The sequence below is a fragment of the Xenopus tropicalis genome, chromosome 9, assembly GCF_000004195.4.
Source record: "Xenopus tropicalis strain Nigerian chromosome 9, UCB_Xtro_10.0, whole genome shotgun sequence".
Classification (NCBI taxonomy): domain Eukaryota; kingdom Metazoa; phylum Chordata; class Amphibia; order Anura; family Pipidae; genus Xenopus; species Xenopus tropicalis.
In genome coordinates, this window is record NC_030685.2 from 38,170,487 (window position 1) to 38,198,390 (window position 27,904).

Consider the following 27,904-nt stretch of genomic DNA (forward strand, 5'->3'; position numbering starts at 1 on the left):
CCAAATTACAGAAAGACCTCTTATCCAGAAAACCCCAGGTCCCAAGCATTCTGGGTAACTGGTTCCATCCTTTTGTATAGTTTCCCCCTCACCCACTTTTTGTTTTTTTTACTTAGGTTCACCCTGAATCTTTTCTATACTTTATTAGTGGAGCCTGACATCACCAAGAAGGGACTTTTAGAACAGAACTGGCCTACTCTCAGATGGGGTGGCAAGCCCGGCACCCCACTATCCCACCAATCAATGGGAATAGAAAGCAAGGCATGGGAAAATCAGTAGCAGCAGACAATTTAGTACTGCAGCTAGTATTAATGAATCCTTGCCTGACCCTAACTATTGTAAAAATGAATCATTTTCCGAATGTAATCCATTTAAAGGCAACTGGAAACTCTTCAAGTATAGAGGTATTGGAAAACTGGTACCGGAAACTATTTATCCAGAAATCTTGATAGTCTTAAACACTGTTAAAATTCTACTCTGCCAGTTTTTAATTTTTGGTTGTTTTATTTTTACATTTATTGTGAGGCTCAACAGTATATCCTGGATGCTTGATCATTTTAATGAAGTTGGTGACCCACTCTAGACCACATGGTGACCTATTTTTGGTCCTGATCTGACCTGTAGGTTTAGAACCACTGCTCATATATTTCTAAATGTAAATATTTCAGATTGTGACTGAGGACCAGTTTTGTGGGCACCAAGGCAACGATATGTACGATGAAGAAAAAGTTAAATACACTGTGTTTAAAGTGTTAAAGAACTCAACACTGGCAGAATTTGTTCAGAATCTTTCACAGACCATGGTAAGCTGCAGTTTTTTTTTTGTCAAGATACATTTTTTAAATGTTATAAATGAAATATTATCTGGAATGAATTACCATGAAATAGATCTGTGTTACTGTGTGAAAGGTTTCTTTTTATGTAGGCCAGTGACTGAATTATGAACTTATTATTAAACAGACCAGATGCTGTAACTTTCTATTGCTATATAGATGCTGTAGATGCTGTAAATTGCTATTGGGTGCAGGTAAAGGTGAACAAAAGCTTGCTTATAACTCTAATGCATCTCCAATTGACTCCCCACAAACTGCATCACTTTAGACCCGCATTTGCACTGATCTTCACTGTACATTGTACAACTACATGGTTGGCCACCCCATGTTTTTTATTTTCTGGTTAAAGGAACAGTAACACCAAAAAATGAAAGTGTATAAAAATAATATATTATATACTATTGCTCTGCACTGGTAAAAAAGTTGTGTGTTTTCTTCATAAACACTACTACAGTTTATATAAATACCCTGCTGTGTAGCCATGGGGGCAGCCATTTCAATTGAAAAAAGGAGAAAAGGCACAGGTTACTAAGCAGATAACAGATACGTAGCATAGATTCCCATTGTATTCTACACAGTTTATCTGGTATCTTATGTAATTTGTGCCTTTTCTCCTTTTTTCAATTTAAATGGCTGCCCCCATGGCTACACAGCAGCTATTTATATTAACTATAGTAGTGTATCTGAAGCAAACACGCAACTTTTACCAGTGCAGGGCAACAGTACATTATATTTTAATTATTTTAAAACATTTTTATTTTTTAGTGTTACTGCTCCTTTAAGGTTTACTGTGCCGTAACATTTGTAATCATTACATATATCTCTACATTTATATGCACTAGTAGTATGACTTTACCTTTATTTAAATGTAAAAATCTTGATGTAAAAAGGCGTTCCCTTGTAAAAACCTGCGCGATAACTGGTATAAGTTTTCATAGTTACATAGTTACATAGGGTTGAAAAAAGACCATTGTCCATCAAGTTCAACCCATCCGAGTAAACCCAGCACACAACCTATACTAACCAATCTATACACTCACATACATAAACTATATATATACAACCAGTAATACTAACTGTAGATATTAGTATCACAATAGCCTTGGATATTCTGCTTGTTCAAAAACTCATCCAGGCCCCTCTTAAAGGCATGTTTTAATGAAGAAATTCTTTTCTGTCCAGTGTTTTTAAAAAAATTTTGGGAGCCATTGCTGTAGGATGATTCCAACGATTAAAATGTTTTAATCTCTTTAAAACTAATTATTATAATTGCAGTAATGTTTACCAAAATATTTATATCTTTTTTGCTTACAGGGATTTCCACAGGATCAAATCCGACTATGGCCCATGCAAGCTAGGAGTAATGGAACAAAAAGGCCAGCAATGTTGGATTATGAAGCTGATTGCAGCAAAACTGTAAATATTTAATCTCTAATCAGGGTCTATACTACACTTATGGATTTGTTTGCTGGATGGAATTAGTGTCGTTTTTCTAAATGGGAATCTTTTCCCAGTTTACATTGAAAAAAAAAAAAATCCCTGTACCAACAAATAACCTTCAGGGGAAGAAAAATAAATAAATAAATAATAAAAAAAAATATATATATATATATAATATATATATATATATTTAATATTTTGTAATAAACTGTAATCTCTGGGGGTTTTGTCACCTTTTAACGTAATGTTGCTGTCCATTTTGCTTAATTCAGTTAGTCTCAAAGAAATTGGCTATATCAACTGTGGTTCCTTCAGATGTTTCATGCACAAGTCTGGTTATGATTCTGGCAGCTCTTGCTAGCACCAGCCTGCAGGAGTCTCTAGCGATCCTTGCCTATCGATTCCGCATCCTCTGGGGAGCCCTATGACAAACATTTTTTGGTTATCACTTCTAATCAAGTGGCATTGCCCGTTTAAGCCACTACCATTGTTGACAAGTGTATAATTAAGCACACATCTCACCATACAGGCTACCTTTTCAACAAATCAATTTTTACATTTTTTTGCCCTTCCTTAGTTAACTGTATAAGTGAAGTGGTTATAAAGTGAAATATCTAAGAACAGCTGTATTCAAGGGTGATGGTAAAACCAACTATAGTGTATAATGACATTCTTGAAATTCTGTACTTGTGGCAACAGTTAAGGAAAGACATTTTCCTCCTTCAGCATAATGACCCTTTGCTGAAAGGCAGGGTCTGTTCCGAATTGGTTTGCTTACATGGGGTTGAAGAACTTGACTGGCCTGCACAGAGCCCTGACCCATAGTAAATATATGTATTGCTCTATCAGAAAATAGCTGAAACACCAGTGTCCTTTTACAGCACCTTATTGGTGAAATCTCCTATAGGTGCCATAAGTCTTAAACTTGCTAATTCTGGGTAAAGGTATTTAGGGTAAAAGTAAAACAATCTATTTGTCCATTATAAAACAATTATAAAATATACTTAAAAAATAGAATACATTTTCATATTTTTCATGTTTGTCAGGATTACATTTTTGTAAGTTTTGTTTTTTTTTGTCTCTTATAGATGATTGAACTTAGTGACAATGAAAATCCTTGGACAATATTTTTGGAAACCGTTGATCCAGAAATGGCTGCTAGTGGGGCAACACTTCCTAAATTTGACAAAGATCGTAAGTGTAGGCTATCATCTATAAATATTTTTTCTTTTTCCTATAATAGTTATGGTATTAATACTGTAGTAAGATTGGGCTTTTTTACAAATGCATGTGCATAGTGCAAATTCAGGCACAATTTGCTTTGTTGTTACAGTGCAGATTTTTACAATTCTATTGTCATTTTCACAATAAGAAGGAATTGCTGTGTGGGATTGCATCATTTCAACTCTTGGGGGGGGGGGGGAATTCACAAAAGTGGAGATAGCCCTTTTTTTGGAGTAAAAGTGGTGGAAAACACTTTTTTCACAAACAGAAATCCGCCTAAATTCCGACTCAACCACCACTTTTCCATTTTTGGTGAAAGAAAGACAGTTTACAGACACCTTTGTGAATTTGTCGTTTATACAACGTTTTGCATTTTTTCACGACATTTTTCCCTGACATTTTCAAAATGGAGTAAATTTTAGCTCAGTGTAACTGATCAATTCTAAGCTTAATCAATGAGGCAATAATAACATTTTGTGTGAATGTATTGTAAACATTTTTATTAAAAGGAAAAGTAAAGCCTCCCAGGCAAATTTTAGTTTTAGCAACAGTGCCCCCTCTTTAATCACTTCACTGACATTTGCCCCAACTTATCTGTGCCCCCATAGCATGTCCAGAACTACAGAGCTGCCTGACAGCATTGCCCCCCCACCTGTTCCCAGCAGCTATCTTGGTGATCAGCAAACAGCACATGCACATTGGCACCCAAACTGGGATATTGGGGTACAGAATTGGACCGGCCCCCAACAGGGCACTGGATAAAAACCCAGTGGGCCCTAGTCCTGTTGGAGCTCTATTCACCGGGCAAGTTGGTGTGTGGGCCAGATTTTTGCTGACCAGTAATGAGTAGGGGCTAGAGAAGACGGTATTTAAACCCTTAAATCTTGTTACAGAAGTGGAATTACACAGAAATATAGAAAACATTAGAAAGCCCAACTTGTCCTAAAAAAATGATGTATAGTTTCCCTGGGCAAACTAAAATGACCCCTCAGGAAAAGCCCCCAAAGTAAAATGGCAAATGAAATGCAAAATCCTGCTGGTAAAATCCTTATTCCAATGCTCCTGTAGCTGTGGGACTGGGTTTGATGGCACCGACAGATTTAGTAAGAGCTAAAGGCAAATTCATAAAAAAAATGTCAGGAAAATGACAAAGTCTGAAAACTGTCTGTTTAAAAGACAAATTCACAAAAGTGGAGATAGAGGTTTGTGAATTAGATGGAAAATCCGACAAATCTTTCTCCACTTTTGTCTCAATATCACCACTTTTGGGTGTAATCTATGTGTAATTCTTTGGGCACAAGTGTGTGCCCAATTTAGGCAGCTGTACTAAATAGAGGAAACCTCGCACTACAGTATTTGTATTTGGGTGCACAGTATAAGGATATACTAGTATGATGTATCGTGTTATAGACAACAAGAAAAAGGAACTGGCACACCTATGTAATAATTAAAAATTAAATTTTTATTAAACTTACTTAAAAAATTGATTAAAATCACATACAAGGAAAAGGGGGAAAGTTAAAAATCAAAATGACCATGTGCTTGTTGGACTTAATGGTTACAATATCAATAGCCTATTTAGGTTTGATACAGTTACAACTTACAATACCGGCAACGGGTTGTTCATATTACAGGGACCGAAACAGAGTAGCAACTTATCGTATCTGAACTTCGCTACTATGCAGGCTCCTCTAAAGCCCGAACTTACATATATTTCTCCACTAGGGGTCCTGACCCCTGTTGAGGGCTGCAATTCTCAGGCTAGTTTCTGTCATATAATATTGGCACTTGCCAGTATCCAATATTATTATGAAAATATGGGCTTGCTGTGATCCATATGTGGGCGATCAGAATGATACCAAACATGAGGGGTGTCTCATGTTCCAGTCCCCCAGAAACTATCCCCCCCTAACTGGTGGATGTAGGCTGGCCCTGTTTGGTATCATTAGGAAGCATGTGACCTCCTCAAAACCAATATGATTTATGAGAATGTGAACCCTAAAGCAAAGGGAACATGAATCTTCTCTGGGCAGTTCTAGGTCCAGAGTTACCATTCTTTGATCAACCGATCAAAGAAAACAATTGCCCCAGCTTCCTTGCCCAAATGGTCTAGCTCCAAATTGTCTTCTAACCCAGGTAAGTGTATCCCCTTCCCACAGTCCCTCGTTGCATATTTAATAAAGGGTCTCTGTGTGGACCCAAAGCCAAATACTGCTCTGGCATGACAATGAACCTTTAGGCTGGTGCATGAACCTCAGTATACAAAATATGGCATTTCTGGACATATTTGTTTAGTGTTTAGTTCTTGAAAATTGCTGAAATTACTGCTTGATTAAAATTTAATTAAAACTAATTAATTTAAAATGAATTAACTGAAATTACAATTACTGAAATTGTTCTTTCTTAAGATAAAGCGTTTTTTCTTTCTTTTTTGCACTGTATATTTGTGTGTATTTCGGTAAAATTGCCATGCATGGAAGTCACGGTTCGTTTGGGCAAATGGCTGTGTTCTCTCATGGGGCTACTTTGGCCTACTTTATTTATTTATTTTTTACAAATGCATGTTTTTATTACAGATGATGTGATGCTGTTCCTCAAAATGTACGATCCTAAAAGTAGAAGCTTGAACTACTGTGGTCATATCTACACACCAATTTCTTGTAAAATACGTAAGTTTTGTGGGGGCACCTAGAACACTAATTTATCATTCTTTATATTGCTCTTAATGTTTTGGGTAATTATTTTGAAGAGGAACAATAAAAATGTATGCAAAACTGCATTTTTATATAATATATAATTTTTTTTTTTGCTCAAAATAACTCCCTCCCCCCCTGCATGACAGGTGACTTACTGCCAGTGATGTGTGAGAGAGCAGGATTTCCGCAAGGAACTAACCTTATCCTCTATGAGGTAATTGTTAAATGTTCTTTTTGTGTTAAATGGGAATCCAAATAAACCACTGTTAAAGGCCATGCCAGACAAGAAGATTTGTCACCCGCTACCATGAGCCATAAATGAAAAATTCCATCCCCCTCTATTACATTCAGATTGCCGCAAGTAACACACATTGCAATAAGGGATTTTCTGCCTTGTCTGCCTTCATCTTAAAGGAACAGTAACGCCAAAAAATGAAAGTAATTAGAATATAATGTACTGCTGCCCTGCACTGGTACAACTGGGGTGTTTTCCTCAAACTTATATACAAAAACACAACTTTTACCAGTGCAGGGCAACAGTACATTATATTTTAATTGATTTAAAAAACTTTCATTTTTGGTGTTACTGTTCCTTTAAGTGCTTTGCACAAAGTGTTACACAAAAAAGTATCTTGAAAAAAAAAATGACACATAAATATTAATGTATATTACAATAAGGGTGGATATGGTATACAGAAGGCAAATATCAAAATATTTTGCCTTTAGAACTTCTTTTAATTTTAATATTGTTTAAAGATTTTCATAAGAAAAGTTACAATTACTTTTTTTCGTTTTGAGCAAGATTAGAACTAAATGTGTTTATGTTTTAGGAAGTAAAACCGAATTTAACTGAAAGAATTCAAGATTATGATGTATCTCTTGATAAAGCACTTGATGAGCTTATGGATGGTGATATTATAGTGTTTCAAAAGTAAGTATTTCCATTTAACAAAATATATGTAATAATGTTTCCTTTTTATCCTGATGATAAAGATTTTATTTGTACTGTTGGGTGCTTTTTCCTCCACTCGGAAAGATACTTTACCCATAAGGATGGCTTTGAACAGGATGTCCAATGTAATTGTTCAGTTCCCTATCCTGCTCAAACATATATTTGAAACTTACTGGTGTTTGGGAAAAGGCTAGTTAAGTCATCGCTTGTTTTCACTTAACTTGAATAATTTTGTTTTTTATTAAAAAGGATAAAACTTGAAACTGCAGCTAATTAAAAATTGGTGTGTTTTTAAATTGTTCTTATGTTATTTTGTGTTTCTAATCAGTCAATTATTTGTATATGCAGGGATGACCCAGAAAATGACAACAGTGAATTGCCAACTGCAAAGGAATACTTCAGAGACCTTTACCATCGTGTTGATGTCATTTTCTGTGACAAAACTATTCCTAATGACCCAGGATTTGTTGTAACATTATCAAATAGAATGAACTACTCACATGTATGTAAAGACCAAACAATTTTTTTAAGTCTCTCTTTATAAAATAGTCTCATATGCTGGTTTACTCTGTGCAGGTAGTGTTTCTTTTTGCATATATTGGTTACAGGTAGATTATACTGCCTTTAAAAAAACATTACAATTCTGGCATAAAGTATAACATCACTCACTCATTTACATATATAAATGCACAAAAGGACTGCATTGTCTTCACACAACCCCTATTTTTTTAAACTTTGTCATTGGAAACAATGCTACTGTGTTTTTATATTCAGGTTTGGATAATCTGTTTTCACAGTCAAATTCAGACAAGGATGAAGACCAGCAGATTCCCATGATATTTTGCGCTTCTAATTTTATACACACTGTAAAATATTTTAAATTCATACTTCTCGCAGTTAGTAAATTATTAAAATCTCCCACCACCACCTACTCACATTTAGCCCTGCCACTGATCACATTACAGCAGCCAGCCACTTGGAATAAAAAAAAAATGGCCTGGTAAACTGAAAAAGGCTTTAGAACTGGGAGCTAGGTAGAAAACCAATAAGAAATGAGCCTTAGTTTACACCCAAGAAAACAAAGTTGGGTGGCCTGGGAATCGGCCTTGCAGTTTCAAGCAAGAATAGAATGAAGTAGGGTAGAGAAGAGCAAAAGCTAAAAAAAAAAAAATTGTATAGAAAAAGAAAGGGCATGAAACAAAGAGAAAGGGATTAGAGCAGAATGAGAAAAATGTGATGGTAACTGTAATTATAAGGCAAAACATAGTTTTGAGTAAACTTTTAGTTTACTAGGCAGTAATGTTTTAAGAATTTGCTTGATTTCTAATTTGATGGATAGTCTTTAGGATGATTTCTTCTAGGTCCCTATCTTTTTTATGATTCAATACACGTTGGTCCATAAATTATCTAACTTGCAATTTTCAAACAGGTTGCAAAGACTGTTGCACAGAGACTTAACACTGACCCAATGCTTCTACAGTTCTTCAAATCTCAAGGGTAAGGGGCTGTTTTACATTAATGTAGACAATTTGCTATTCTGTGTAAAATGCCATTTAATTAGATTATATGCTACACTTCTCCATTTATGTTCCAAAGTTTAAACTTTTGCTCTTCCTTTATTATTAGAATTTACTTTATTGTAAAAAAATATGAAATCTGTACCTCTGCGACATGGTTTTTGTACATCTGTTTATTGCTAAGCCGCCTTTTAAATTTTAAAATCTCAAGGAGAAGGTCCTTTGGCAGTTTGCCTGCCATGATTTCTGCCATCTAAAATTACATCTTTAAAAAGTTGAAAATTAATTACTGCTGCCCCAAACCCAGCTGTTTATAACAGGAATCATATGAAAGAGAGCTCTGGAAATTTTTACCGGACTCTAACCTAAAACCACCCTGATTCAGATTTTTATGAGAATGTTGTGAAAGTTAGTGCACATTAATGCCAACTTTTTTCAGAAAGTACAAAATGCCCAAGAATTTCTACCATGGCCTAATAGGCATAAATATTTGTGTTTTTATGTTAAAGGTTGATAGGTGCTTCTTTATTTTGAGGAATGCTGATTCTCAGAGTACACCTAGAATGTTTATGAACTAATTCATTACTACGTTTTCTGTCGAAAAACTAGATATTCACAAAACATTCATATAAATACCAAAAAAAAAAAATTTAAAATTCCATCAAATTTTGAAATAATAAAAAAAAAAACAACAAAACACAAATACAAGAGTATTGTAGAAATGATACCTATATTGGCTAACAATAAAAATACATTGCATTGCTTGTATTTGTGTTTTGTTGTTTTTTTATTTTTATTTTTGACACTTGCTAACACGGTACTACAGTTTTTGTTTTGTGATCAAATTTTGATAACTTCAGAAAACACATCTCTACAATACTCTTGTATTTGTGTTTTGTTGTTTTTTTATTTTTATTTTTGACACTTGCTAACACGGTACTACAGTTTTTGTTTTGTGATCAAATTTTGATAACTTCAGAAAACACATCTCTGGAAAGAGTAAAAGCTTTTTTTTTTTTGTAAAGAAGGTATCAATTAAACAACTAATTTGGTCTCTAGACAATTTGGCACCAGTCTGTGTGTGTTAAAGGCATGACCTAGTCTAAGTGGCACAAAATGAAGGTAGTGGGGTGAATATCTAAGAATATTTATATCCTGTACAGTAAGATGTTGTTTTTAACCATGCACTTTCATTTCTCCTAAGAAAATATGAATTTCAATGTCCAGTTAATCTACACTCTTAATACTGAACTTCCACACATTTGTAGTTACAGAGATGGCCCTGGAAACCCCCTTAGGCATAACTATGAAGGTACATTAAGAGATCTTCTGCAATTCTTTAAACCTCGGCAACCAAAGAAACTGTACTATCAGCAGGTAGGTTGTTTCCTTTATTTCTAGTATTAAAGGGGTTGTTCACCTTGAAATTAACTTTTAGTATGATGTAGATATTGATATTCTTGCAGTGCTTTTTAGTTATTTAGCTTTGTTATTTAGCTTGGTTTAGCAGCTCTCCAGTTTGGAATTTCATCTGGTTGCTAGGGTCTTGCTTACCTTAGCAACAGGCAGTGGTGTGAAGAGACTGGCATATGAATAGAAGAGGGACTTAATAGAAAAATAAGAAATAAAAATAAAATTGTAGCCTCACAGAGCAATAGTATTTTGGCTAGTGGGGTCAGTGACTCACATACAAAAGCTGGAAAAATGTAGACAAAGAAAGCAAATAATGAAAAAACTGTAACAAATAAATAATGAAGACCATTTGCAAAGTTGCTAGAAATAGTACATTCTCTAGCTTACTAAAAGTTAAAGTTTCATATTCCTTTGTGGGTTTTCATGATTTTTTTTCTTCTTTCAACAGCTTAAAATGAAAATTACAGACTTTGAAAACAGGAGAAGCTTCAAGTGTGTTTGGCTTAATAGTCAGTTTAGGGAAGAGGTAAGTGATTAGACAAATCTTAATAAATTATGTAAGAGATTAGCATTAGCCAAATGTGCAGCATTATCCAATTACAAAGTATTCATGTGACCAAGGTGAAAAGATATCTGCCTTGAACCTATGTCTCTAATAAAAACTACATGCACAAAGATGAGCATGAGACCCTTGAGAAAAGGGTAAGGACCGAAACGTTGGATCTTTGTGTGATGTTCTTCCAATAAAGGCATGAAGTTTTAATAACGGTGTGCCAGTCTGAAAATATATTTGGGAATATAGTCATGCAGTTTGGCAGTTGGATATGACTGGCTGTTAGGTTATTAATAAATACAATTTGAAATACTAAAATAAAATAAATCAGAATAATGGATTGGCAAACTTCTTTGAATTAGGAAAGATTTTAGAAACATTAATTGCCAAGGATAAATTGAAAATTGTTAATATACTTTAAAATAATCTCTTGTCTTTAGGAAGTAACACTATATCCAGACAAACACGGTTGTGTACGAGATCTTTTAGAAGAATGTAAAAGAGCCGTTGAACTATCTGAGAAAGGATCGGGTAAATTAAGGTAATTCTTTTCAGAATCATCATTCATATAGGTTTAAGAGATTGCTCCTTTAGTCTGAGGCACCATCACCTAAAATCCACTGGAAAGAGTGGATATGTTTTGAAGCGCAACATCAATATATCACTTGTCAACGAGTTACGTTAATGCTGCATCAAGCCAGCATTACCAAGTCATGGTTAGACATGGAGAATGCAGATACAGCCGGTCTGAAAATTTCACATGCAAATCAAACAGCTTGGCAATACCATAATGACACAAATGATGCAGACGTCACTTTGTTTGCCTTGTCATTGATTCTGGACCACTTGCATTGCATAGTAGCACAGCCATTAGAAGCTGCTTTTTTGCAGCAAAGAGAGTGGATTGCTGTTTGTATTCACTTATTTATAAGCACTTTTTGCTCTGCCAGCTACACTGTTTATTATGTCTGTGTGACTACCAATGGGTATTGGTTGGAGCTATGCACACTCACTCTGATATCCTTAAAAGATTAGTAAAATTCTTATTGAGCACTGGTGCAGAAGTAAGGGGTCTTGTACAAACACTATCACATTTAACAAATGGCTGTGGTGACCCCATGTTTGCTATTTTTTTTATATTTTATATATTTTTTATATTTTATTCTAATCAGTAAAGTTAATGAAGAGAAAATACATTTTAGAATTTATAGGAAAGTAAAGGACCATCTGCATGCCTACTACAATGTATCTTCATATTGATTTTAAGCTAAACCGTTTTTGAACATACTGTATGCTTGAACTGTAAAATTACATATAATATATTATAATATAACTTTTTTTTTAGGCTGCTAGAAATTGTAAGTTACAAAATAATTGGGGTTCACCAGGAAGACGAGCTGTTAGAATGTTTATCACCTGCAACAAGTCGGACATTTCGAATAGAGGTGAATAAGTAGAACACTGATGTTCTTTATGTTTATATGTGTTTCTATGTGTATGTAAGTCTGTGTGTATAAGCATATGTAGAGACTGTTAGGCACTTTTTTCCAGTCTGCTATACTTTTAATGTATGTTAATAATAGGTATATATATTTTTTTGTCCTAAAGAACAGCATAATTGTTTTTACACCCTTACTAAAGTTTCCTGTAATCAGGGGTGTTTGTTTAAATAGAGATAATAAGTTTGCTATTAAGTCTCTCCTTTCCTTTAGTTGCAGCCTTTCTCTCAGGCTTACAGATGAGCATAACTTAACTTGTCCTTCTCTCACATTTGCTCCAAAGAACCAGGAAGGTGCTAAATGAAAGCAATTACAGTAATTGACCTTTTTATTTGGCAATAACAAAAAACCAAGTATGTCTGGCTTTCATTGAACTCATGTTGAAAGGATGGTTTACTGCCCCTTAGAGGACAATGAAGCCCTTAACTTGAGTATTGGTCAAGTGTTAGGGCATATTAAAGGAGAAGGAAAGGCTAGTAAAGAGTTAATCTCAAAATGCAGGCATACCTTCAGTTGTCTCAATAGTGCCCTTAAGTCTCCCCATATTTCACCTGTTCAGAAGATCTGAAGCCAAACAGGCAGAAAAAACGCTGAGCTGGGTAAAGAGGATTCCCATAATGCATCACTCCTGCACTGACTATGTGACCGGGACACTGTAGGCGGCGCATGCGCTTTGCTGATTTTCATTCATTCAGAAGCAGGCGTGCTCCCCTCCGTTCCAATTCACTGACACACACAGGAACAGGCAAGCAGAACAGATGGAGGACAGGCGAGCGCTGCGGGTGGGGGGGGGGGGGTCGGGTGCGAGCGCGGGTGTTTGGAAATCCAAGATGGCGGCCGTGATCCTGTGAAGTTAAAAGGAAATTTTGGGGAGAAGTTAGTATTATTTTAAAAAATAAAGTTGGCGATCTGCTACAGGAAAGGGGGCTCTACAACATATCAGGTGCTATAGTAAAAGCCTTTCCTTGCTCTTTAAAGGAACAGTAACACCAAAAAATCAAAGTGTATAAAAGGAATTACAGTATAATGTACTGTTGCCCTGCACTGGTGAAACTTGTGTATTTGCTTTAGAAACATTGCTATAGTTTAGTAAATGAAGCTGCTGTGTAGCCATGGGGGCAGCCATTTAGGGCTCTGGCACACGGGGGAGATTAGTCGCCCGCTATTAACTCCCTGTTCACGGGCGACTAATCTCCCCGAGTTGCCTACCCCTGCCATCCCACCGGCGAACATGTAAGTCGCCGGCGGGATGGCAGACGCGGCGGGGCGATTTCCGGAAATCGCCGAAAAAGACTCGCGAGTCTTTTTCGGCGATTTGCGCAAAATCGCGCTGCCGCATCTGCCATCCCGCCGGCGACTTACATGTTCGCCGGTGGGATGGCAGGGGTAGGTAACTCGGGGAGATTAGTCGCCCGCGAACAGGGAGTTAAGGTGGCCATACACGAGCAGATCCGCTCGCTTGGCGATGTCGCCAAGCGAGCGGATCTTCCCCCGATATCCCCACCTACGGGTGGGCGATATCGGGGACCATTTAGGTAAAAAAAATAATAATCCGATCGTTTGGCCCTGGGGCCAGACGATCGGATTATGTGGGCGGCAATGGGGCAGTCGGATCGGGGACCGCATCAACGAGCCGATGCGGTCCCCGATCCGACCAGATTTTCTAACCTGGCCGATCGAGATCTGGCCAATTTCAGGCCAGATATCGGTCGGCCAGGCCGCTCTGCTCTCCCCATACACGGGCCGATTAGCTGCCGAATCGCTCCAAGGGACCGATATCGGCAGCTATAGTCGGCCCGTGTATGGCCACCTTTAATCGCGGGCGACTAATCTCCCCCGTGTGCCAGAGCCCTTAAAAGAGAAAAAGCACAGGTTACATAGCAGATAACAGATAAGTTCTGTACAATACAATGGTGTTTAATCTGTTATCTGCTATGTAACCTGTGCCTTTTCTCCTTTTTCCAGCTTGAATGGCTGCCCCCATGGCTACACAGCAACTTTTTATATAAACTATAGAAGTGTTTCTAAAGCAAATGTGCAAATTTTACCAGTGCAGGGCAACAGTGCATTGTATTATGATTACTTAAAAACATTTTTATTTTTTGGTGTTACTGTTCCTTTAAAGAGAATGCATACACACTTACTGTTACTCCTAAATATGTTTGCTGTCCCCTGAAAGAGATCCACAACAATCAGGCTTTTAAAAAAAATATGACAGATGTCACATCGTTTACTGCATTACTTCAGGCTAACATTCTGCATGTGTGCATGTCTGCAGAGCATTCCAATATTCAATGCTAGACCTAATTATGTATTAATTAGTATGTGATCTACATAATTATGTATGCGTGCTCAGAGTGACAATGCTGTCCTGGAGGATGATGACAGCAGAAGTAAAACGGTGTCTATGATTCTTCTAATGTAAGCAAACTTTCATTGGGGAGTTTTAAGAAACTGTTTCAGTTTTTAGTGGAATAAAGTGTGCATTTGGGTAAGGGCCTCTGGTAGAATGCCGTTTGCCCAAGTTGTTCTATCGTGGGTTTCCTCGTCCTGGTGTTATTATTTGCCCATTACAGACATTTTTGTCAAACAGATATATTTTACATTTTAAACTCGTAATAGCTAAAGATGTCATCTCCTCCTTGCTATAATAAACATTGTATGGGCTTTAGACATAAACATCATATGGGCTTTTGCAAAGCTAACTGGTTTTGATTGCTAATAAATAGGCTGTCTATTCAGTGACTGGTTTAGTCCAGGATGTGGCAGCAGAGCTTTGTTGCTTTACCTGCAAAAAATTGCTTTTCCTTTTTCCAAGTAACCAAAAGAGCTCATCTTTACCTAAGTTGACCACATTAAACACAATTGCTGTTGAGTTGATCCTGTACATAGACAAAGGGGGTTGCTGCTTTGGTCAAGAATGTCATAATCTGCAAAAAGAAACTTTTTGAAGAAAAGAAACACCAAAAAACTGTCCAACCTAAGGGTGCTAGTAGTTGTATAAATAACTGTTATTTGATTTGTATGTGCTTCTGTTTAGCAGGGTTGAAGGCTGAAAGGCTTCTATGTATCTAACAGCTGCACAATAAATAAAAGGATAGTTTTCAATTTTGGTTACAATTTAACCCTGGGGATGCCATTCCTGTGATACAGCAACACACTGAGTGAAACATTCTTTTAATTGCTCCATCAGTAGAGTTGGGTGTGTCTCACTTTGATAATATGTTGTATTTCAATGACAGGAAATTCCTCTGGACCAGGTAGAGATAGATAAAGAAAATGAAATGTTGATCACAGTGGCACATTTTCACAAAGAGGTGTTTGGCACATTTGGAATCCCATTTTTGCTAAGGATACAACAGGTGAGTTTGGTGTTTACTCTAACATCCAAATATATATATTCAAGCATGGGAAAATGTGATCCCAATTATTGTTTAGGCAGAAAAAGGATCTTTATATGATATGTAAATCTGAAATTATGTATATGTGTTGATTGATAGTTTACTTTGCATAAATTGATTCTTATGTTTAGACTTAGTGGGGGGTATTGTATAGGACACCTGCCTTAAATGTGTTCTTGGTCTTATTAATGGAGTATCTTTTTATTTATTTACCTGTCATGGCCTTGTGTTTATATGCACACAGGCACAGGAAAATTGTAGAAGGATATGGCCTGCTTCTGTCAGTTGGAAAACACCAGTAAAGAATATGCCCCCTGTGCCATGGGCCTTATAATTTAAGGGACATTAAGAATCTTAAACTTGTGTATTGTTATGGTACACTTCCCCTAACCATACCACATTGTTAATGTAAACCAAGTCACCTGCTATCCCAAAGAACAGAGAAAAATGATGATTCTTCTCTACCTTTGGCAACCAATTTCAGAACACTATTTCAGTAGCACTGTTGGCATCTTTAAATTAGAAAAATGTATTGCATGGGCTTCCAAACCTAAGCAAATTTAAAATAATGGTTGCAAGTGACTTCCTATAGCACATAGAATTGAAATGTGTTAACTAACCGCTCCAAACTATTAATTTTTGATTACTAAAAATGGTCGTTGTGTATACAGCATTATATAGGCTAATACTTAATTTCATTTTCTTGTGGAGAGTTTCCATGTCCTTTAATTGTTAATTTCCCTGCACCCTAGAGGTGCTTCAGTAATAGTGCTTCTTAGTATTGATCTACTATTATTTATTTTATTTTTTTTTTTGGTTGTCTAAGGGTGAACCCTTCAGAGAGGTAATGAAGCGAATTCAATCTATGCTGGATATTCAAGAAAAGGAATTTGAAAAGGTACAGTAAGAATCGTAGAATAAAATGAGTCTGAATTGTGATATTACACTAATTTAATACCATGTGTTGCCTCTTAGCTTTATAATGGTCACAAAGCAGATGATGGTGGCCAGTTTGGTCATTTTTCTGCATTATAGTACAGGTATGTTGTTCAGCATGGCATCTGGGGTTTTCTTTTTTTTCTTTTTTGATGAGGGATCCTTTTGTAATTTGGAACTCCAAACCTAAAGTTGATTTAAACATTATTTAAACCAAATAGGATTGTTTTTCCTCCAATAAGAATTATTCTATCTTAGTTTAGACCAAGTACAAGGTACTGTTTTATAATTACAGATAAAATGGAGTCTATTGGAGATAGCCTTCCTGTAATTTTTATACTTTCTTTATAACTGGTTTCTGGATAACATATCCCATACCTGTATAAACATCTGTGTCAATATGGCAGCTGTTTAAGATGTTGCCAATAACTGTAAATGCTACACTTTAACTGATGGTTGTTCTGTATGTTAAGAACCACAATACATGTATATATTTATGTAGTTTCCCACCCATGAGCTTTCTGTGCTTTGCTCAAGATATATTTTGAAGGCTAAGTTCAGACACTGCACAGTGACTTTTATTGCTAACACACAGGGCACTTTTGATTAGAGCTATGTGCTGCCATATTGTGTGAATTTTTAATAAAGTATTTTTTCTGAAATTACTATACTGTGCATCCTCTGATGAGGGCAAAGGAGTCCCTATAAGATGGAGGTTCATTAATGGAAGTAAACTTACCATGCCCAGTGAATTGGGGGTTTTTGGCCTTTGAAAAGCCTTTATTAAATCAAAAATGTATTTGACTTCAGGAGATGCAGTGTTTCAAGCTACAGATATTTCATAGCCATTCTTTTATTTATAGGAAAGACAAAATAGTATAAAAGAAGTGCACAGAACCCACACTTCACTCAAAAGGCAGTTATAAAAGTTTTCCCCAAACTACCTACTTGTGTATTGCAGCAAACTAGCACTTAAATGCAGGAGAAAAAGAAAAGAAAAAAATATATAGTGTAGTATTTTTCTGTGAATGCAAACATAATATTGTATATATACTTTTATACAGTTGCAAGAAAAAGTATGTGAACCCTTTGGAATTATATGGATTTCTGCATAATTTGGTCATAAAATGTGATCTGATCTTCATCTTAGTCACAACAATAGACAATCAGTTTGCTTAAACTAATACCACGCAAATAATTAAATGTTTCCATGTTTTTATTGAACACACCATTTAAACATTCACAGTGCAGGTGGAAAAAGTATGTGAACCCCTAGACTAATGACATCTCCAAGAGTCCAATCAATGAGATGAGATTGGAGCTGTTGGTTACAGCTGCCGTGCCCTATAAAAAACACACATCAGTTTTGGGTTTGCTTTTCCCAAGAAGCATTGCCTGATGTGAATGATGCCTTGCACAAAAGAGCTCTCAGAAGATTAAGAATTGTTGACTTGCATAAAGCTGAAAAAAGGGTTATAAAAGTATCTCCAAAAGCCTTGCTGTTCATCAGTCCATGGTAAGACACATTGTCTATAAATGGAGAAAGTTCAGCGCTGCTGCTACTCTCCCTAGGAGTGGCCATCCTGTAAAGGTGACTGCAAGAGCACAGCGCAGAATGCTTAATGAGGTGAAGAAGAATCCTAGAGTGTCAGCTAAAGACTTACAAAAGTGTCTGGCATCTGCTAACATCCCTGTTAGCAAATCTACAATACGTAAAACACTAAACAAGAATGGATTTCATGGGAGGATACCACAGAGGAAGCCACTGTTGTCCAAAAAAAACATTGCTGCAGATTTAAAGTTTGCAAAAGAGAACCTGGATGTTCCACAGCAGTACTGGCAAAATATTCTGTGGATAGATGAAACCATAGTTGAGTTGTTTGGAAGAAAGACACAACTATGGGGCCAATTCATTAAAACACAAGTTTGAATCCCGAATTGGAAAAATTCGGATTGGATAAGATAATTTCTGAAGATCACAAATATCACGAAAATGCTTACGAAGAAATCGTATTAGTCACGATAATATCGTATTGGCGATCCCAAAATCATGAAATTTTCGTACCAAACGATTGTAAACAGCGGCAGAACCGAAGCATACGAAAAAGTAGCGCAGGCGCGAAAATACGCCCAGAGCGTTCGAGTCTTAATAAATATCCCCCTGTGTGTGGAGAAAGAGGCACTGCACACCAACATCAAAACCTCATCCCAACTGTGATGTATGGTAGTGGGGGCATCATGGTTTGGGGCTGCTTTGCTGTGTCAGGGCCTGGACGGATTGCTATCATCGAAGGAAAAATGAATTCCCAAGTTTTGCATTTTGCAGGAGAACTTAAGGCCATCTGTCCACCAGCTGAAGCTCAGCAGAAGATGGGTGTTGCAACAGCACAACGACCCAAAGCATATAAGTAAATCAACCCGATTGAGATGCTGTGGCATGACCTCAAGAAAGCGATTTACACCAGAAATCCCAAGAATATTGCTGAACTGAAACAGTTCTGTAAAGAGGAATGGTCAAGAATTACTCCTGACCGTTGTGCACGTCTGATCTGCAACTACAGGAAATGTTTGGTTGAAGTTATTGCTCCCAAAGGAGGTTCAACCAGTTATTAAATGGGTTAAAGGGTTCACATACTTTTTTTCACCTGCACTGTAAATGTTTACATGGTGTGTTCAATAAAAACATGGAAACATTTAATTATTTGTGTGGTGTTAGTTTAAGCAGACTGTGATTGTCTATTGTTGTGACTTAGATGAAGATCACATCACATTTTATGACCAATTTATGCAGAAATCCATATAATTCCAAAGGGTTCACATACTTTTTCTTACAACTGTATATAAGCACAACAAGGGGCACATTCATTTAAGTATGACAGGTCCAATTACAAAAAAAATGTTGTTTTTTTTTCTAAATATATATACAATATATTTTATATATACAACTTTTGCGTATCTTCTATGATATTTTCGTTAATTTGCGCAACTTTTTCATACTTTGCAACAATTTGCTCAAAAATTTGTTTGACAAAATCGTATTTGTTGCAACAAGTACGAGAGTTTTGAATTCATTCAAGCTTCGGTATCGTGACTTTCCTTGGGCCAGGTTGGAGCTGCAGAGTACCATTGAGTCCTATGGGAGGCTTCCAAAATCAAGTCAGAAAGGTTTTCCTGCCGTTTACGATCATTTCAATGCGAAAATTTTGGAACTTTCGTATCGTAAGTACCGAAATCTTCGTATTCAAACGACTGGAATTTTGGTGACTTTTGCAATCATCATAAATGATCGGATTTCATGATTCAGATTCGTACTTTAATGAATGTGCCCCATAGTCTTGGTTTGGGAACCTACACATTTGTAAATGTTACACAGCCCTTATTATATCAGTCTGTGTTTTACATTGAGTTACAGCCACATTTTCTAGAGGCACAGTGCACTTTTTAGAAACTTTCTGTTAATTTAATAGGAATTACAGGTTGTCAGAAAGACTCAAAGTGTATTTAAAACTTCTATAATTAAATGTGCAAGCCACACTATTAAAGTTAATTCTGATTTTAGTTCAAGTTTGCCATTGTAATGATGGGTCGGCACCAATACATTAATGAAGAGGACTACGAAGTGAGTCTAAAGGACTTTGAGCCCCAGCCTGGTAAGTACCAGCAGTCTATTTCTAATTAAAATATTATTAGAAATTATTTCTAAAAAAAAAAAAAAACCTTTTGACTATTTTCCAGAGCAGTGTAATAAAATGGAGATATTGTATAAGGGCTTTACTTGCCTTTTAGTTTACTGCTGCTACTGCTTAGCCTACAAACTAAAGCCCTAATAAGGTTTAAAGGAGACACATAGTTTAACTAAATAACTCTGCAGTCTTGTAGGCAATAATGAATAATGCTTTTTACTTCGGGCCAAAAATGTATATTATCTTTAAAAATGTAACAGATCTGCTGTGGAGCTTCTTATAAATCTGCTATGGTCCTTGTCTGTGTTTCAAATAAAGTGTGGGGGTGTACTAATGGTTCCTTCCAGAAGCACAGTTGGAGGGGGAATAGGCAATCGTAGCCTTGCAATCACACAACCAAACTTCAGTTCCCTATCAGGTCCACCTAGCCGCTGATTGGATTCTATTCTACAGTGTGGTGTTCTGAGTTCCGCCAGCCCCCCTGCATAGCCTGGGAAAGGAGGCAGCAGGAAGTAGAACAGATAGGTGGGGAGTAGTAGTGTTTATGCAGAAATTTTCAATAAATTAACCTGAAACACTACTTTTGTAAGCACATTCCTTCAATATTTCAAGTATTATGCACTGGCACATTCTTGCATTTTACATAAAAGGAAAGGCGCTTACATAGGCATTTTGATGACTATTGTGATATCTGATACTCTCTTTTTATAGATTTGTAAAGGTTGACGGCAAAAATGCCCTGTTGCTACATCACTACAAAGCAATTTGATTTTTTACAAACAGAGGTATACTGAGGTGCATTCCAGTAATGCCAATATTAGTCTAGATCTGAAATTACATTTTCAAACAACAGTAAAACTATTGAAACCGTTGAATTAATGTATATCGGAATGCTGCTTAGATTGACATTTTTTTAAAAATTTTTTTAAAAAGAGGGGGGGTTGGGCACAGGACCCATTTCAATAGGCTAAATGTAAAAACATTTTTGGAAAGGCTGCTTTACTAAACCACACAAACCATTATGCATTGCTACATGAACAATTTTAGTGTTTAGTTCTGTTGCAAAGTAAGACACTGGACTGTACAATTGGTCAGCAATTTTATTGGACTAAATATCTAAGTTTTCCCTTTTTTTTCCCTTAGGTAACATGTCCCATCCCAGGCCTTGGCTAGGGCTTGACCACTTCAATAAAGCCCCAAAGAGAAGTCGCTACACATACCTTGAGAAAGCAATTAAAATTCATAACTGACTCGCCTAACCAAGTTTATCCAAGTCAAGGGACAATTAAGTGTGTGTGTGTGCACCTTTTTAACAACGCTAGAACTTTGGTACACGTGCACTAAATTTGAAGTCTACAGCAAGAGGATTTGCTGCTGATGTTAATTTTATTTTGTTGAGGCTGTTCCGTTTGGCTTCTCTGTATCTATCGACTGCCCTTTTTTGAGGAAAATGAAGGTGTTTTTATAAAGCTTGAATGCCAATAAGATATTTTATGGTAACCCAAAAGCAAGACTATTGACAGGAGAAGGGGGTATGAGTTTAGCTGAACAAATGAGTTTGGAACAACCGGGCCACAGAAGATTTTGTAGGAGACTTAAGATGGCTGGCTGCCAGCCAACTGTGGTGTTATCATTCCACCATCATTGCAGCAAGTAACTTATGTTTACACTCAAGACAGGTTTCCTCCCTTCAAGATAAATGTGTGCATTTGTAAATGCAATCCTCACTTCAATAAATAGCAATCTATACTTCATTGTGTACATTGTTGCCACTTTTTTGGAAATCGACAAGTACTACCACACAATATCTTCATATTGTCTCTCTACTTTGCTTCACCAACTTTTGGAAGATAAGTTCTCAGTAAAATGTACAGTGCTGTCTGGTGGCAAATTAGAAAGACATCTTAATATTGGCATAGCATATATAAATATATATATATATATGTCATACACAGACAGATGTTTGTGTACAGATGTATATTTTCCATTGCTAGTGCAAAACACCATTGTTAACAGCATTTGAGCACAGAGGGCATGCTCACTAGTGTTTAGTATAAGGAAATGTTTGTACAAAAACTACAGACCCCAAATAAAAATTGTATATTTAATGAATGGAAATGTACAAATTAACACACAGAGGTTCATATTGTTCGGTGAGTCTGCAAGTCTTTCACTGATGTTGATATTCATTGTATGTAGTTATCTCATTGCCTTTTCCTCTTGAAGCTTTTTCTTTTTTTGCCGCCTAAACACCAACCCACCTACCCCACTCCCTTACGTTGGAAAATTTATTTTGAATTTAAAGGCAGCCGTGTGTCCAGTTTGAGTGCAGTAAATAGATTACAGCCATTCAACCCAATTTTACTTTTTTTTCTGGTTTCTTATTTTATTTTTCCTGTAGCAGCAGTGTACAACTCTACCTGTATATTGCCTTTTTGCTGGAAAATGTTGTCTGTTGAATAAACTTTTCTATAAAATTGTCAGTGTGATATAAAAATGTGAGTGACATGCAGAGTTAAGGAAGCTTCATATCAGTGCCCATAAGGAATATTTACCTAAAATCAAGTTTTTTGCAGATTTTTTTTTTTCAGTGCTCTTCATAATAAAGGGATAGGAATGTTGGTACAGGTATGGGATCCGTTATCTGGAATACCATTATCCAGAAAGCTTTAAATTACGGGAAAGCCATCTCTTATACCTTGTACTTGAACCCAACTAAGATCTAATTAATCATTAATCCTGTTGGCTTTAATTACTGTTTAAACAGACTGAAAGGATTGTGATCTAAGCATTCTGGATAACTGGTCCCATTCCTGTATTTAAGTATTTTCAAGTGCACTTCTAAATATGCATACACAGTAGAGAGCATTTGCTTCCAGTTCTATTTTAAAAAGACATTGTATAATCTTTATCTTACCAACTGCTATCCATTGGGAGCAAGCAGTTTCAGATAAATCCTAAAACGGTCTGAATTTACATAATTTCTTTAAAGGGAAATTCATTGCTACAAATGTTTGTTTTTTATCTTGTAAGTTTTGTTTTGAAATGTATGAAAATTAAACGGTTTATTATGCTTCCTCAGTCTAAAAAAATTCTCAAACATGCTGTGATTTTTGTTGGAATCAGCCTGTCTGTCCAGGTGCACACAGCATCAGTGTGTTGAAAAAAAAAAAGTTAGGTTGAGGAATATTCAAATTGCTACATTTATAAGCTATTGCAGGGTCAGACTGGTGGGTGCAGGGCTGCAAAAGCACCCCACCATCACTACATTATACTTAGCAGTGAGGTAAGACAGTGTTTCCTTCTGTGTATGCATGGACCATACAACAGGGTCTGGCAGTGCAGCAGCAAATACGCTGGGGATGTTCAAATAGGAGATTTATACCCACTGTGATCTCTGCATAAGCACTTTACCTAGAGGCTGTAGTGATTTCTGTTTAATAAAACTGTTTGGGGAAGTTCTTCTATTAAAGTCCTACCACTTTGGCAGGACTTTGGAAAGGTTAACATCCTGTTTTATATTGGCAGTTGCCTTTTAATGCAATAGAAAGTTACTAAAGTAGTCTTGACCAGACTAGTCCATTTTTGCTGGCATTCAAAATTGCCTTTTAAGACTCCAGTAAGTTATACATTATTTTTTTCTGTTACCAAACTGATGCCATATGCATTAGTAGTAGAGTTTGCTTTGCATAACCTCAGATATTTCATTTTAGGCTTGTCCGTTCGTTTACAGTGTTCCATGCTAGTTGTGGATTGGTACAGAGCTGTTACACACTCACACTCAGAAAACACAGCATACAGTCAAAAAACACAGCATACAGTCATTTCTTATATTTCTAGTTACTTCAAGTAAAAAAAAAAAATGTATCTAACTTTCCTGCTTTCACCCTATATGTGTATAGAAACCAATGAGAAACAGCTTAGCAGTCTAGGGCTATGGTATGATATTGATTATCTTATTGTATTTATATAAAACCACATATGAACTGTCCTTTACAAGGGTTCTGTATTTATATAGTTTAGGCAGTGAGAATAAACCAAATGCTTTCAGAACACATTTGGAATGAGGTCCTGACCCCAAAGTTTACCATCTATGAGAAAAAGGAAATAAAAAGGGGACGGGAACGTGCACATATGTTGGGTGTGTGTTGTTACAGAGAAACAAAAAGGTTCAATTCCCAAAGAGGGTTGACAACCTACTGTGGGAGGTTGTCTGGGGCAAGACGGTAGAGCATTCTGAAGGAGTGAGACAGTGAAGAAAATGGCTTTAAGATCTAGTGGTGAAGGAAGTGCTAGGGTCACCAGAGCCCCAGGACACATCCTTCAGGAGTTGAAGAGGACATTGTAGAAGTGGAAGAGAACAGATTCATTAATCAATTTTGAAATTTTGTATTACTTTTGCTACTAGGCACAAGTGATACTCAATTATATCACTGCCAGCTGATTTGGCCAAACAGTTTTTGAACAATTTGCTCTCTCATTTTGGGGGCATTTCCTTGGGGGAACTTTTAGTTTACCCAGGAAAACCTTGACAAGCTTTCAAAATATGCTAGGCTTCTAAATGTTTAAAACGTTTAAATAAAATATTTTCCATAGTATAAACACATATCAGAAACATAAATTATTTTATGCATGAAAATACAACTGATTTGGAAAGTCCCATGTCTCCTGAATGCACCAATACCAAATATATATATAGTTTTATGGAGATTTCTCACTTGTATAGGTCACTTGCATAGGTAACTCCCAGCAGTACACTACCAAATTTCCAAAGCACTGCTCCTGAAAGCTGCATACTTTAGATTTTAAGGCCAAAAATTCCACTAACAAGATTTACCCTAGAAACCTACATCTAGTATAAATAAATTTAAAGCAACTGGACTTGTTTGGTAATCATTGAAGAAGTTTCACTACTCATCCGAGCAGCTTCTTCAGTTCAACTGACTGGTATGGGAAGTCCTCAGCATATATACTCTTCCACTAATCCAATCACAATGGCACTTTGTAACTCTTCAGAAAGGTGACATCTGAAACTCACAGAGGTGTGAATGCTGTGGAGTTACTTTGAAAGGATTACCAAAGTATCATGCAACTCTTCAAACAGGTGTTACTTTTTGGAGTTGCATGAATGGATGTGTGAAGAGTTCTGAAACTGCCGGGGTACAGATGTTAGAACAGCATTGTATGTAGCAGACAGATGGTGTCGAAGTCCCCCGCCTCTGTTAAGGGATGGTTTCTCCACTTTGACATGAATGGCCTCTTTTACACCTCTTTCAAATCAGCGGTCTTCTTTGTCCAAAATTTGGACATTGCTGTTTTCAAAGGAGTGTCCCTTGTCTTTTAGGTGTAGAAATACAGCAGAGTCCTGGCCTGTAGTGTTCGCCCTCCTATGCTGAGCCATTCGCTTGGAGAGCAGTTGCTTTGTCTCACCAATGTAAAGGTCGGTGCACTCCTCGCTACACTGGACTGCGTATACAACATTGTTTTCCTTTGGTGTTGGATCCTTTGGGTGTACAAGTTTTTGTCTCAGTGTGTTGCTAGGTTTGAAAAACACAGGGATGTGGTGTTTGTTGAAAATTCTCCTGAGTTTCTCCGACACTCCTGCTACATATGGGATGACTATATTGCGCCTTCTCTCTGCCTCAGGACGGTTATTCCTTCTGGTGTTCGTGTTGGGCTTAGTTGCTCTTGTTTTGACAAAGGCCCAGTCTGGGTAGCCACAAGCTTTCAGTGCTCCTCTGAGATGTTTTACATTCCTTGTCCTTGGACTCTGTATCAGTTGTCACACTTTCCGCCCTGTGGTGTAGAATTCTAATGACACCCAGTTTGTGTTCCAGTGGATGGTGGGAATCGAACAACAGATATTGATCCGTGTGAGTGGGTTTCCTGTATACTTCTGTTTTCAAGATACCCCCCTCTTGAATGGATATCAAACAGTCCAAAAAAGCAAGTTTGTTCTCATGGACATCCTCCCTTGTGAACTTGATATTGTTGTCCACTGAGTTAATGTGTTCTGAAAAGGCCGCCACTTCGTTGGATCTGATTTTAACCCACGTGTCATCTACATACCTGAACCAGTGACTTTGTGTAGTTCCATTGAATGTGAGTAGGGCCTTCCTTTCCACTTCCTCCATATACAAGTTTGCTACAATGGGAGAAACTGGTGAACCCATTGCACAGCCATGTTTTTGCCTGTAAAATTGGTCCTTGTATCTGAAGTATGTGGTGTTAAGGCACAAATCTAACAATAAACATACTTGGTTGGGACTGAGTTTCGTTCTGCTGCTGAGGGTGTTATCTTTCTGCAGTCGATTTCTTACAGTCTCAGTAGCCTCTGCGGTAGGTATACATGTGAATAGTGAAGTGACATCATATGATACCATAGTTTCTTCTGCCTCTAGTTTAACTCCTTGCATCTTAGTGACAAACTCTTTGCAAAAAGCTCTTTACAATGCTGTTCTAACATCTGTACCCCGGCAGTTTCAGAACTCTTCACACATCCATTCATGCAACTCCAAAAAGTAACACCTGTTTGAAGAGTTGCATGATACTTTGGTAATCCTTTCAAAGTAACTCCACAGCATTCACACCTCTGTGAGTTTCAGATGTCACCTTTCTGAAGAGTTACAAAGTGCCATTGTGATTGGATTAGTGGAAGAGTATATATGCTGAGGACTTCCCATACCAGTCAGTTGAACTGAAGAAGCTGCTCGGATAAGTAGTGAAACGTCTTTAATGATTACCAAACAAGTCCAGTTGCTTTAAATTTATTTATACTAGATATACCATGACCTGGATGAATGAAAATCTTCATAGACCTAGAAACCTACATTTCTGAAAAGATTCAGATGAATCCAAAATAGGTAAATCTGCCTTTCTACTCCAAACTACCAAGTTGCAATGCTTTCCTAAAGTTATCCGTTTTTATAAAATGTACTTTTTTTTTAAAAAAATCCCTTAAAATCTTCCATCCTATAGCATCTTGTCTTCACGTCATAAAGGAACCAAATAAAACATAATATGAATGCCACTAATATAAACCCCGTATGATCTATAATTTCTGTAATTTCAGTTCCTGCAAAATCAACACATTTACGTAATGTTATGTGGGATAAAGCTATAAAAAGTAGGCTGACCCCAGAAAGTCATATATTTTGTTAAAGTAAAGGTATGGGACCTGAGGTTTTACGGATAAGGGATCTTTCTGTAATTTGGATTTCCATAACTTAAGTCTGCTAAAAAGAATTTAAATATTAATTAAACCCAATAGTTTGTTTTGCCTCCAATAAGGATTAATTATATCTTAGTTGGGATCAAGTACAAGGTTCTTTTTTTATTATTACAAAGAAAAGGGAAATCATTTTATAAAATTAAAATTATTTGCTTATAATGGAGTCTATGGGAGATGGCCTTTCCGTAATTTGGAACTTTCTGGATAATGGCTCTTCGCATAATTGATCACATACCTGTACATATTTCTCAGAGTTTGATCTTTTAAAACACAAATTTCAATGCAGAATTCTGCTGGAGAAACTCTATTAACTGATACATTAAAAAAAAAAAAAAACAACATGTTTTCCCATGACAGTATTCTAAGGTTAAATATCCATATTACAGAAAGCTCCAGGTTCTGTATAATAGATCTCACTTGTATTATAAACACAGGAACTTGATCTCCAGTCATGATAGGCACCTTTCCCAAGGTCAAAATACAAACTTTGTTTGATAATCATTTTTATTTAATGAAAAAAAAAAAA

The 27,904-nt window shown here is 36.6% G+C and overlaps 1 protein-coding gene across 2 annotated transcripts in view; it reads left to right on the forward strand.

Annotated features, from left to right (window-relative positions):
* The window catches only part of usp7 (ubiquitin specific peptidase 7 (herpes virus-associated)), a 65,853-nt gene extending 43,223 nt beyond the window's left edge, over positions 1 to 22,630 (forward strand). Inside the window, exons 16-31 of one of the 2 annotated variants that reach the window (XM_012970920.3) lie at positions 669 to 803; positions 2,148 to 2,249; positions 3,362 to 3,473; positions 6,074 to 6,166; positions 6,340 to 6,407; positions 7,024 to 7,124; positions 7,494 to 7,647; positions 8,575 to 8,642; positions 9,931 to 10,039; positions 10,524 to 10,601; positions 11,069 to 11,169; positions 11,974 to 12,073; positions 15,370 to 15,489; positions 16,355 to 16,426; positions 20,024 to 20,114; positions 21,291 to 22,630. In XM_012970920.3, the coding sequence (XP_012826374.1) occupies positions 669 to 803; positions 2,148 to 2,249; positions 3,362 to 3,473; positions 6,074 to 6,166; positions 6,340 to 6,407; positions 7,024 to 7,124; positions 7,494 to 7,647; positions 8,575 to 8,642; positions 9,931 to 10,039; positions 10,524 to 10,601; positions 11,069 to 11,169; positions 11,974 to 12,073; positions 15,370 to 15,489; positions 16,355 to 16,426; positions 20,024 to 20,114; positions 21,291 to 21,397 (1,611 nt within the window). In that variant the 3' untranslated portion in view covers positions 21,398 to 22,630. The remainder of the gene's footprint in view (positions 1 to 668; positions 804 to 2,147; positions 2,250 to 3,361; positions 3,474 to 6,073; positions 6,167 to 6,339; positions 6,408 to 7,023; positions 7,125 to 7,493; positions 7,648 to 8,574; positions 8,643 to 9,930; positions 10,040 to 10,523; positions 10,602 to 11,068; positions 11,170 to 11,973; positions 12,074 to 15,369; positions 15,490 to 16,354; positions 16,427 to 20,023; positions 20,115 to 21,290) is intronic. The other variant, XM_002939449.5, reaches the window with a different exon arrangement.
* Positions 22,631 to 27,904: the final 5,274 nt, after the last annotated feature.